Raw genomic sequence first — 13,256 nt, 5'->3', positions numbered from 1 at the left:
ATAGTCTTCATACTTTAATCTGCAGTTTGTGCTACTGATGTCTAGTGCTAGGTTATGTGCTGCAGCTTCATTCTTGAAAGGGAAAAATGTTTTGAGCGGGTTATCTATATTCTTTCACTGATGAACTTTCCATCATTTATGCCAAAGGAGGTATCTTAAAAGTATTTGAATAGAGCTTCACATTTTATATGTCCGAGTTAGAGAATTTGAAGCAAGACTGCTTATTTGTTTTGTAATTTCTAAAGGACTATTTTATTCTAAATCCATTTTGGATCTTTCCTTTTGTCGTTTACTGCTTGTGTCACTATTCATTACAGTTCAAACCCCAAAGTTGGTACAGCTCAATATGCAAAGCTAAAGTTCCTTATTGTGGAATATGTTGTCATGCGGACCTTTTAGAAATTTAGCTTTGTTGCCTCATATAGTCACTACACTTTCTGCAATGACAGTGTTGCTGCTAATGTTGTGGCTCGATTTCAGAATAATCATGCCATTTTGCAGGAAATATTAACTCTACCGTTGACTGAAGTTCTTGTTGCGGACTGCTTGGTATTCTTTTCTGCAGGTAGTAATTCCTGCTAGAGAATAATTTAGCTGCAGAGTAACATAAGTAATCCCCATTAGTTACGGTTTCCTTTTAGACAATGCTCCCATTGAGGAAGTGCCCTTTATGTAATTCTCACAGGTAGCAAAGCTAAGATAAGGCCTGCACTAGCACCATGACAAGCAGCAACAAGCTTTAGAGTGCAATGGGATGCACATTACAGTCTGTTTTTTAGTGTTTTTATAAAGGGTTTGGGTCTTCCTATTGGGTGGCGGTATTCCAAAGAAGGTAAACACTGGAGAATACCTCATTCAAGAAGATCCACAGAAGCAGGTAGGACACCTATTTTGCACAAAATATGAATTACCATTTAACCATCTCTCCCTTGTTTTTTGGATTGTCATTTAATTGCCAGCCCAATTAGTTAAAGACATGCTGCAATGACTGGCCTCTCACATAGGTGTTTGCAAGTTCTCTTTTCTGTGCTTTCAGTGTGAATGCAGCACATCCCATATTGTTGTTACACATTGTGAAGCTTGCTAGTATCACATGATCAATGTAACACATCATCCATCCAGCTTATTTAATGTTTGCTTTTGCATTTGAAACTTATAATTGAAGAATACTAACTTTCTTCTATTATCATAGATTTCAGATTATCTTGAAGTCATCAAACGGCCAATGGATTTGTCTACTATGATGACCAAAATTGATAAAAATGAGTATTTCATTGCCAAGGACTACTTAAATGACATAGACCTTATTTGTAGAAATGCATTGGAGTATAATCCAGACAAGGAACCTGGAGGTGAGAATGTTGCTGGTTATCCTTTGAAAAAAGAATGACTTTTCTTTGATTTAGTGAAATTATTTTTTAGGGCATGAACTAATTTGCTGTGACCACATGCTTTATTTGCTGGCAATTCATATGTTGCATTATATGTTGCTTTATACACAGTGGTTCTGTATAGTTTTGGTGTTTTGTAGTCTTATTACTGACAGCTCCAGTTTCAGTCACAGACCGCAGTGTACAATATATACGTATACAATACTACAAAGTTAGCCCATGCTCATGATTAGATGACTTTCTTATCCATCCTAGTCCCTAGTGGTTGATTTTCCTCCCTATTCTATGTTTGTCTCCCCTAGAGTATTACTTGTTTACCCCTGCTTTTGATTGGCTAAAGTGAGAACTTCCACCAATGAAGTTTAAAAACAACTTTATCCCTCTCCTTTTTAGGTCGAGCCTAGAGTCGGCACGCAAGCGCTGCTTTGGAAGATCTGCTGTAGTTCAGGATGTGAGGGAAGACCCGCCCACTCCCCCGTTCTTATTTTTCATTGGGGTGTATTTGTCATTCATAAATGCTCCCTTCGGATCCGGTTAAAGGCTTGTTAGTCCCTCCTTATTACATCTATATTGTCATTTGTATCCTCCCATGGCTACTGGCCCCTTTACTTCGAGTTTTACACGGTACGTGTTATTTTGACTCCCCCCCTCCCTCCTGTTGTCCATGCCTTCTCCCCCATTCCCCCACCTGTACTCCCGTTGTCCATGCCCATCCCCCCGCATTCCATCCCATTTGCAATGCAATAGGTCTTGCGTAAATGCGAGTCCTATTGCATTGCAATGCTTGTTTCTATATCATTATTTGTTTAGCATTCCATGGTGATTGCATAGCTTGGTTTATAGAAAGTCATTGCGCTGTTTAAGTTTATCCCTCCTGACTCGCACCATTTCTTACCTCCTGGACTGGGGTCCCATGCTCCTCGGCAGTACACCAGATAGCAGCCTTGATGATGCCTGGGATGTTTCCTTCACCTGTAAGTCCCCTCCAACCATGCCTCTCTGATGCTCGTCCATAGCGTGCCTCATGGCAGCCTTGGTGATGCCCTGGATATTGTCCCCGTTGCACTCTCTAGTGCTGGCCCTCTATATGATGATAGTTGCTACAGTGCTGAAAGCCAAAGCTTTTAAACTCCACCAGCACTATCCAAGCCAACAGCAGCAATTCGACCGGCATAAGCTATCAAAACATTGTGTTCGAGGCTTGTGTGCTGTAGATATACATGCTTTGCATACTCCTGCCATCTAGTGTTGGGTCCAGATGTTTGTAAGTTGTTTTTCTTCAAAGAAGTGTTTCCAGTCATAAAGTAAGGTGACTCCTCCTTTCGGTGATAATGCTCATGGGCATCAACTCCATTGTTAAGATGGTTTTTTTCCACCATCTGGTTCGAATGTGTATTGCTGCACTAGGGTTCAAAACCATTCTTTGGGTGCCCATCGGTGCGCAATCCCTTCAACGGTTTTGTTTCCGTACTCGTTTTTCTCTTTTCTCTCCATTTTCGTTCGGAAAACCCGTTAGCGGCCATCGGGCCTTGCCGCGTCAGGCCAGCCTTCTGTCCTGGGTTCCATGCCAAGAACCCGCGCACCGACCTACACCGAATTTGTAACTTGTGTCTCTCTCCAGAGCACAAGGAGGAAGACTACGAAGCTTGTAAGTCGTTTCGGTCCAAGAGGACTCAACGTGATCGTCGGGCTCGACGACATGAGATGCAGCGCCAAAGCATCCAACACACTCAGGGTATCTTTGTGGAAGAATCCGAACAAGAAGAGATTGAAGCGTCTGCCACAGAAGAAGAGGCCCTCTCCTTTCCAGAGTCCGATTCAGAGCTCTAGATCGATCTGGAGTCCCAAGATGTGCATCCGGCACAGGGTGCCAAGTGTACCGAAGACCCTTAATCCTCTTCTAAAACTCATAAGGCTACGGCCCCATCTCTGCCTTCTGACCAAGGTCGACCCCCAGCCACTCGGCACCGAATCAAACCGTCAAGCCTTCTGGCTCAGGACCAAGTCGGCCGAAATTACCTTTGGATCCAAAATCATCAGGCTCCAAGGACCAATCTGGTTCAGATCAGAAACCCTCTGCTTCGAAACACAAACATACTTTGGAGCCGAAACGTTCCAAAGACTATTTGATTTTGACGCCAACATCCAAGGACAATGTTCTCGAGCCTCCAGAACCAATTTTGGATGTTCTTAAGGCCAAAGTGGATCCCAAACAAAAGAAAATTTACATTAACCATGATACTGGACATATTTTAGCTAAAAATCCAGCAAAACACAAGCTTCCTGCAGAGGACACTTGTGATAAGATTCCCTTGAAGGAGGACTTGGCTACTAGCCCTGTTTATTCTGCCCTACAACCCTCTCCACCTCCACCATCTTCTCCACAATTAATAATTGAAGACCCTTTACACATAACACCTCCGGTGATCTCCACATACATATTCAGATGTGGATCAGGCTGATGATGATACTCATTTATCTGCAGACCTATGGAATGATTACACCATTGACCCTCCAGTAGACAATGAGCCTTATCTTGCAAAACCATCTCCAGATGATAATGTGGCTAATCAACATCTCTTTGCCAGAGCAGCAGAGTATCATGGGGTACCGTTACATAGAGAAACATTAGAAGAAGACTTTCTATTTGAAACACTCTAGTCCACACATAGGTCAAGTCAAACACTCCCTATGCTTAAAGTCATGATTAGACATGCAGATGATATCTTTAAAGACCCTGTCAGAGCACGTATTAAATAAAAATATAAACCCTCTCCATCAGATCCTGTGTTTATAAAGGGCCAATTACCTCTTTACTACCTAGTCTTGTCCAACTCCCACAAAAGAGCTAACTCAAACCCCTAAGATGCACCTCCCTCCGATAAAGAATCCGCACTTATAGATGCCTCTGGAAAACGAGTAGCTGTTCAAGCCGCTAACCATTGGCGCATCACAAACACGCAGGGCCTATTAGCTTGGTACGACAGAGCACACTGGGATGTGATGGAGCAATTGCTCCAATATCTCCCAGACGAACACAAAAATAAGGCACAGCAGTTAGTTGAAGAGGCAAAACTCCTTTTTAACTCCTCAATAAGATGTGCTTTATACGCAGCTGACACTGCAGCTAAGGAGAACAATACCAGCATTCTCCTTAGAAGGCATGCATGGCTTAGGATCTCTGGGTTTAACCCTGAGGTTCAGCAGTATGTTGAACACTCACTTTGATAAAGAACACCTGTTTGGTCCTATAGTCGACCAATCCTTAGAAAATATGAAAAAGGACACTGAAGTATCAAAATTCCTTTGGAGCTCTCCAGTCCCAATCTAATAGAGGCTCATTTCGCTGCTTGTTTTACAGAGCATGGTCCAAAACAACGTCCTCTGACACAAATGCTCCCTCTTACAAAGGTAACAACCAATCCTTTTCCTCTAGAGGTTTATACAGAAGAAACAATTCCAAATGCCGGGCTAGAGGCGCCACACCGCGTAACATCCCTTCCCCTAATAAACATTGACTTTCCCACACTTCCCTCTGATCATTCAACACCTGTGAGGGGGAAGACTTCAACAGTTTCTCTACATTTGGCAATCATTTACAACCGATAAGTGGGTACCGGAACTTATCCAACATGGTTATTGCTTGGAGCTCACCTCCAATCCACCAAACATTCCATATTGCGTACATGAACTGTTGTCAGACCATTTGCAATAATCAAACAGGAGGTGTAGTCTCTCTCACAAAAGGGAGCCATAGAACCAGTTCCATTTCCCAAGGTTCAGAGGTGTACTCTTTATTTTCTAATTTCCAAAAAGGACGGTTCCTTTAGACCAATTTTGGATCTCACAGAGTTAAACCAGTACCTTCTGTTAAAAACTTCCATATAGTTACGCTTCTACAGGTTCTTCCTCTTCTACAGAAAGGTGATTTTGTTGCCCACACTGGAATTAAGACGCATATTTTCACATTCCCATTGTTAGAAATTGGATTTCTGGTTGACTAGGGCATGCGCCTAGGCCAGGCAGAGACCACTGCTCTAGGAAGGGCAAGTGAGTTACACACTGAAGAAAACCTCTGCTCACCTCCTTGGTAGCTTGGTACGAACAGTCAGGCTTATCCCAGAGGCAATATGTAAAGCGTTAGCACAACACACACACAGCAACAACACACTAGGAACACCACCAAAGAAACTCCTCTCAAGATTATATAAAAAAACAACCTTTGTATCACTCATAAACACATTAGATCATAATCACACATATACACTGTGCCAGCTCGCACTAGGTAATAATTTACAGGGGATTATATACATATATAAAAAGAAGCGGGCAGGAGGGCAGAAGTTTGCTGTGCTTGCTCCCACCTTCTGGAACGGCCTCCCCCTGTCTTTAAGACTTTCTTCCTCCTACATGGAGTTCCGGAGGTCATTAAAAACATTTTTATTCCAGCAGGCTTTTGGCACCTAGCTATCCTATCATCACTAGCTCTTTTATTTCATTCTTTTAGGGACCTCGCCAGCGCCATGAAACTGACTCCGTGTACGTGCGCTCTATAAGTTCTTTTTAAATTAAATTAAATTAAAATACATGACCGGGCCAATCAGGCCACTGTCAGAACAATCCTAATACAGCAATAACCCAACCAGTAACTATTGGTAAAATATTGTACTCCGCATCATATCACAACACTTAGCATATGCAGAACATATTAGGCATAAACCATATTTTGCATTACATTAGGCATAAAAACATTATGCATTATATTAGGGCCTTATGTCCTCCCAGCACACTGGGTGCTTCTCAGGCCACTTGCCTTTCCTCTGGGTCCCATCTGGGACTTTCATGCCATGCCTATTTCCACCAAAGTCAGGGCGCCAGGCTGCTACTGCAGCAGGGTGTAGGCCAGCACCAGAAATGAGGGTGAGGGTGTAATCCACCCAGGTCTCTATAGAGACCCAAAACAATGCCCCCAACGTTGCAGCTGCCCACACTCACGTTGCAGCTGTGAAGTTCAGCCCTGACACCAACAAAGCCGTGGGAGCCCCTTCTTCCCGGGGCTCCTCTGTCTGGGAAATCACGGAGGCACCCACCGGTACCCCAGTGCTCAATGTTAGCCCCACTCACCTCTTACTTGGGGCTGGGGAAGGTAGAGAATAGCCATCTGTAGGCAGTGACCTGTAGTCACTGGTGTCACTTCCATCCTGCCCTGCGGGCCGGAGCCGGAGTTGGCGTCCTCTTTGGCCTTGGTCTGCTGTTGCGGTGGCCCTTGGGACACAGAGCGAGGTCCCCCGTCTGCCATAAGTGGGGCTCTCCTCGCCACAACGGGAGCCCCACTTGGAACCAGGCTCAAGGTAGCCTGAAGCTCCGGCCTCCACTCTTTTCCAGTCCCTGGCCATGCCCCAGGTCAGGCTCCTTACCTGACTTTCGTCCGAGCAGAGCTGGAGCCTTTACCCCTGGGCTCAAGAAGACCTCAAAAAGTGCAATGCTGGAGTCACGCAGTCTGGCAGGACAGAGTGGGAGGCCACTTTTTTGGGGCTTGTAGCAGCACGTGGTGCTCTCCACATCACTCCAGGAGCCCCGCCCCTCACCAGGCAACGTGGGGGAATCATTCAAGAGCCCACTCATAGGACTCAAAGGGCCAGGAAAACCAAGCGCTCACCACACTTGATGCAGATGACCCCCTAGGGTCTAGAGGGGCAGAGCTGGGCACAGGCAGGCCAGCTAACAGGGCCATCCAACAGAGGCTGGGGCCCAGGAGTCCAAGCAGGCACAAGTAAGCACCCCAAAAACAGCACACTTTCCTGGGGTCACATTGGTCTTTGTTCTGCCCTGGCACAGGGCTTGGAGAACCAGTCCCAACTGGTTCTGGGGGGGGGGGGGTAGTGAAGTACTTTGTTTACAGTGCTCACACCCTCCTTTGTCAGGTTGGGCTCTGTCCTCAGACACACCACAGGGTGGCGGAGCCAGCATTGTACAAGGCAGGCACAGACCTATTCAGGGTCAGGGGACTACTCCTCCCACTACTCCAAATGCAGATATTTCTATTCAGCCTAGTGTCGACTCACCCTGCTCCTCTGGAGCCACACACCTCACCAGCCCCTGTCACTCCAGAACCAGACATGCAATACACTTCAGGCAGGCAAAGACACATAGCACACAGAAATGCCAACTTCTAAAAGTGGCGTTTCTGAAATAGTGATCATAAATCTGCACACACCATTACTCAGCATTTATTGTCACTATTCCAAACATACCAAACTTGACCTTGCTGCCCCTCTCACATCAGTAATTACCACTGAAACACTTATCAGGGAATCCCCAATGCATTCCTATGAGAGGGCAGCCTCACAGCAGTGAGAAACCAAAATGGCTGTTTGTCACTTCCAGGACATGTCACACACTCAAGGTACATGTCCTGCCTTTTGCCTACAATGCACACTTCCCATGGGGCTAGCTAGGGCCTACCTAGGGTCACCGTGCCACATCACAGTGGCAGTAAACTGCGTGCACAGACCCTGCAATGGCAGAGGCCTGGGCCAGGTTTGAAACGCTACTTTGGTGGGTGGCGCAAGCAGCGCTGCAAGCCCACCGGTAGCATTTATTTTACTGGCCTGGGTATATGAGATACCACATTACTGGGGACTGACAGGTAAATTAAATACGCCAAACAGGTATAGACCATTCTTACCAGGTTTACCACAGCGAACACACACACTTTACACGGGACAGCAGTGCTAAAGAGCCCAGAGTCCTAAAACCACCAACACCAGGTCAGAAAAAAGACTAGGAGGAAGGCAACAAGTTCAGGGATGACCCTGCAAAAAGGCCCAAGTCCAACACCCATTCATCCAGCTAATCGCAAATATCTCAGATTTGTGATAGCAGGCAAACACTTTCAGTTCAAAGTACTTTTATTCCAAGTAACTACTGCTCCCAGGGTATTTACAAAGTGCCATCAGTAGTAGCAGATCATCTCAGAAGACAACAAATTCATTTCTTCCCCTACCTAGACGACTGGCTCATCAAAACCAGCACATACCAAAAGTGTTTACAAAACTCTCAAACCACGCTACACGTGCTCCACCAATTGGGTTTCACGGTCAACATTCAAAAGTCTCACCTACAGTATTCACAGATAACAATCTTATCTAGGAGTCACTCTCAACACTCACACGGCTCCAGCCTTCCCCAATGCAGACAGAATTTCCAATATACAAACTCTATTGCTGCAGTTTCAAGCCAATCAAACTTTGCCAACCAGGACTTTCATGCGGCTACTTGGAAAGATGGGTTCATGCTTTTGCAATAGTACCTCAGTCAAGACTACACTCGCGTCCATTACAGCAGTGCTTAGCACGTTTGTGGAATCAGTCACAGGGTCATTTAACAGATCTAGTTTTGGTGGACAGCCACACCCTACGCTCTCTGCAGTGATGGAACCCACAAAACTTATCAAATGGGCGGCTTTTCATCGACCCTATTCCACAAGTCGTGCTAACAGTAGACTCCTCTCACGAGTTAGGGTGCGCATCTCCATCATTACACAATTAAAGGTCTATGGCACGACAAACACAAACGTCTCCACATCAACTGTCTAGAGCTTCTAGAAGTATTTCTAGCGCTGAAAGCTTTTCAGTCTCGTATCACGGGCAAATTTGTCCTAGTCCGCACACATCAATACAGCAATGTACTATGTACAAAACCAAGGAGTGTCCACAATGTACATGGGTCCCTTTACAAGCTACAAGGCCAATGTTTTGCAGGCTATCTAGTAGGTCTGTGGCGTTGGAGTATGTTGTAAAGATGGAAGTTGGGATCGCTTAGGAGTAAGTAATTTTTGGTTTTTATGATGAACAGGGTGACGAGGTCTGTGAGCAGGTTACTGAAGTTGCTTTTGGAACCCAGTGGCCTCTATGCAAGGATCCCTTGATGGTAGGTTTCCCGTCCATCTAGCGCTTGAAATGTAAGTGTTCTATGAACAGAGTTTCTGGGTCATTGGTGGTGGCGAATTTGATGATGTCTTTCTCGATGATGGCGATGCAATCTCCTGGTTTCGTGGTTCAGTCCTGGTTCAGGATCTTGTATCCTGATCGGATAGCGTTTGCAATATCCGGGTCAGTCAAAGGGTTGAGCCAGGTTTCAGTGAGGAAGATGTCAAGTGCGCAATGAGGTTTCAGACCTCAGTAGCATGCTTGTTAAGCAAGAGGGGGTTGAGGAGCATGCATGCAAGTGATTGTTGGTGCAGCGTTTTGCGGGGCGTGGGTGTAGAAGGCGAAGTCAAGAGAGATGCTGTGTGGTAGGGTGAGTCTGCAGGGTGCCAGAGTGCGGTAGCAGGTGAAGGGGCTTTGTAAGCATGTAAACTGATCGGCCCTGGATTGTGGTGCGTAGAGGCAGCTGTGGTCTTTGACGTAAATAATTAATTTACTCTCTTAATTTCTATGCAGGTAAGTACTTGATCAATAATAACTCAGATCGGATGAAAAAAGACAGAGTCCGTGGTGTTAGAGTTTCTAAGGGTTTTATTCCTCATAAAGGAATGGTTGTGACCAAGATATCGGATTCTGAACACCACAGGGGTGTCAGAAGGGATAGATGAGCGCGCTACAGTTTATTAACAATACATAGCTTATATACTTAATTCACATCATAAGTAATAGTGCAAGAGGCGTAACAGCTGAGAGAAGACAAGATAACAGTATACACGTGGTACTAGTACGTAATCAAGAGGCGTGAACTAGGCGTGAACTGGAGGTGTGTGCTAGAAAAGTCACTGATAGGTGACGCAAGTGGGTGGCACCAAGGGGTGGTGCTAACAGAATTGTTGCAATGTCAGCAGAAATCGGAAGCTTGAATGCGCGCGCAGCTGCATGACGTGTGATTGACGGGGTGCAGGGGACTTGACATTTACACTGACGGCAAGAGACAGAAGTCTGGCATGTCAGATCAACTTGTACTTCTATCATATCTGATATCTGATGTTTAGGAACCACATTATCTGGACGGAAAGGTCTCTAGGGCAGAAGCTATTCTATGCTAACTGTGGATGCGTGTATAAGCGCCTAAGTGTCTACATGAGAAGCGTGGGGGCACGGGGCCTTCCATGGGAGCATGGTAACAGAGGCTATGAATTACTTGCACTGGGACAGGTCGGCCCTTTGGCTCTGCAGCTGGGGAGGATGTTTACTGAAGCTAGTAGGCAGGAATGCATTTTCGTGGAGCGGAACAGATAACTCGAAGGTTATAGTCAGTCTTGGCAGAAAGCAGGCTGAGCTGAGCGCGAGGGGCCGCGCTAAAAGTAAGTCAGAGTTCACGGGTACAGAGGTAGCCTGGGCAGAGGCTGTCAGAGTCAGAAGCCAGAAAAGAGGCTCGATGGCAGAAATTCAGGGCCTACTCTGTCAGAGCAGGAAAAACATGTAAAGTGCATTACAAAAAGACGGTGGCATAGCATACTTAGGAACGGACTATTTAACCCATTCAGGGTGGATCTGAAAGAGGACAAGTTAACGTTGGACGCAAATGTATTTGCGTCTTCATAGCTGGCTCAGGAGGGAAGTTACATGCACTTTAAGCTGGTACATGGAGTCGGTGGGGTACGCGCTAGGGAACATAACATGACCAAAAAATGTATATTTCCTCATTCCCTCCTTGTTCCCTACGGACCCTTCATGATATATCGATCCTCATAAATCGATCAGTTTGTTCTTGTAACATCATTTGTTCTTCTTTCTTTCGTTTACGTTTTGAGAGAAAACTGGAATGTTCAATACAAGAGGTGGCACATAGTCCACAAATCGCTGGCCCACACTGTAGGCACAGGCAGCAACTGAATACTAGGACTAGGCCAATGCCTAGGAAGGATAGGATCTTCCATCCCCAAGCTGTTAACGTTGTCCAGAACCAACCGGACCAAGTCCAGGTGCCTGGATTCTGATGTATCTGATTTGCAATTTTATGGAGACGGGTGATAGCTTGATATACAGATGGTGCGTTTTGTGGTATGAAAACACAACAACTTGACCCGATGACCTTACAGGCTCCACCTCTATCTGCCAAGATGACGTCAATAACAAGACGGTTCTGAAGGACAACAACCCGCATGGCGGACTGCTCTTCTGTTATGTTACCTAAGGCGGAGGCAGTTTCATTTACTACTGCTTCAAGTGTTCTAGTTAATCTACGTATTAATTTACTATTCTGAACAGGTCCTAAAAAGAAAAAGAATCCTTTATTAAAATCGGTGTACTGTTCCCCTGCCGTTTCTGTGTAGTCGACAAGTGGGATATCTCTTCTGGGTCTATTCTTCACTAGATTGGTATTTCTATGGTAATCAGGGGGAGCTAGGAAAACAGGTGGCAGGAGGAATGCAATGTAACAGGTACCATCCCAATCTGGAGGTAAGCGTATGTATGCGGTATGACCACAAACAAAGTAAGAATGACTAATAGCTTTAAAGGACCATTTTCCATGATCACTGAATTCGACCACAGTAGTGCATTTACTATGGCCTAAGTGTACTGAACCTTTCTTCCTGATACATAATTCACCAGTGACTGGCAGTACTGACATGATGGGTAGAATTGGCGTGTCTTCGGATTCAACAGTAAGAATCATAAGGCTAATTGTATAATTACCTAATCCATACACTTCATTTTCTAGATCAGTTCCTATTCTAGTGGGGAGTCCCTCCTTATCAGGGAAACAGACGTCGAGCAGGACTAAGTTCAGGTTTCCCCAAACCCAGCCCCCATCGAAAACAGCAATATCAGGATCTAAGGAATTAATTATTTTAAACCATGCTCCGCAAGAGCCATTGTGAGTGAATGGGTACGGAAAGAGGGGCAGAGCTCCCTTGTAGTTCTGGTAGGGAGGGAGTCGGCCACATATCCAGCAATTTGTAGCATTGTTAGTTTGATGAGAATGGTGTAACATACTGATGAATGTGTTGTTACGCAGCGCAAGTCTGTAGGAAAGCTCGTGTGGAGGTAACTCACTAAAGGTGTGTTCAGCAGATACATTATAGACAGATTGTTCATGCTTGAAAATAGGGTAGTAGATAGGTAAAAGGATGCTCGCAACAATAATTAAAATACTCAGAATAAACATGATTAATAGTGTCACTATACAGTGACTACGAAGTGATTTACAGTATGTACGTTTCTTTGCTTCTCTCTCTCTCTCTCTATCTCGATCTAGGGGATACATGTCAGAAACTATTTAACCGATTCACCTAGGGGAGGACTTAAACAATTAAACTGTCTGACTTGCTAGATCGGAGTTTCATGCGATAATCTTCTTGAGGAGTTTTTCCTCGTTCAGATTCTGTAAAGTCTTTTGGCTCGACACAGTCTTTGGTGGGGGTGGACGAGTCTCGATCAGGTTTCAGTCCAAAAAATTTCTTCACATGACTCGTGTGAACCCACCCCTTTCTTCCTTCGATTTTCACGGCCGTCCTTGTGGTGAGAAGAACGGTCTTCGGGGACTTCCAGCGGGGCTCCAACGGACTTTTTCTGTCGAAATTGCGCACCAGGACTAGGTCGCCAGGACGGACGTCGTGTGGCTTTACATCAGTGTTGTCAGGGAAGGCTGCAGCAACCTGTGAACGACATGATTGGAGTGCAGACATCAAGGAGGCAAGGTAATCTGTCAACATATTACAATCAACATCAGTAATCTTTTTCGGAATGGGCGTCCCCCACATGTTCGGTGGTCTGCCAAAGACCACCTCGTACGGGGATAGCCCTGATCTCGAATGGGCGACCATTCTCATGTAGAATAGTGCCACTGGCAGGGCGACTATCCAGTCGACCCCTTTCTCCTGACATATTTTGGCAAGGCGGATCTTTAGTGTCTGGTTATGTCTTTCTA

The 13,256-nt window shown here is 45.4% G+C and overlaps 1 protein-coding gene across 3 annotated transcripts in view; it reads left to right on the top strand.

Moving 5' to 3' along the window:
- Nucleotides 1-13,256, top strand: part of ATAD2B (ATPase family AAA domain containing 2B) — a 945,800-nt gene that overhangs the window by 653,095 nt on the left and 279,449 nt on the right. For all 3 annotated transcript variants that reach the window (XM_086926259.1, XM_086926261.1, XM_086926260.1), the window contains exon 22: nt 1,193-1,352. In XM_086926259.1, the coding sequence (XP_086782385.1) occupies nt 1,193-1,352 (160 nt within the window). The remainder of the gene's footprint in view (nt 1-1,192; nt 1,353-13,256) is intronic.

Source organism: Lissotriton vulgaris, chromosome 6, assembly GCF_964263255.1.
Source record: "Lissotriton vulgaris chromosome 6, aLisVul1.2, whole genome shotgun sequence".
NCBI lineage: Eukaryota > Metazoa > Chordata > Amphibia > Caudata > Salamandridae > Lissotriton > Lissotriton vulgaris.
Note: the sequence above shows the minus strand (reverse complement) of the source record. Positions and strands in the feature narration are given on the sequence as shown.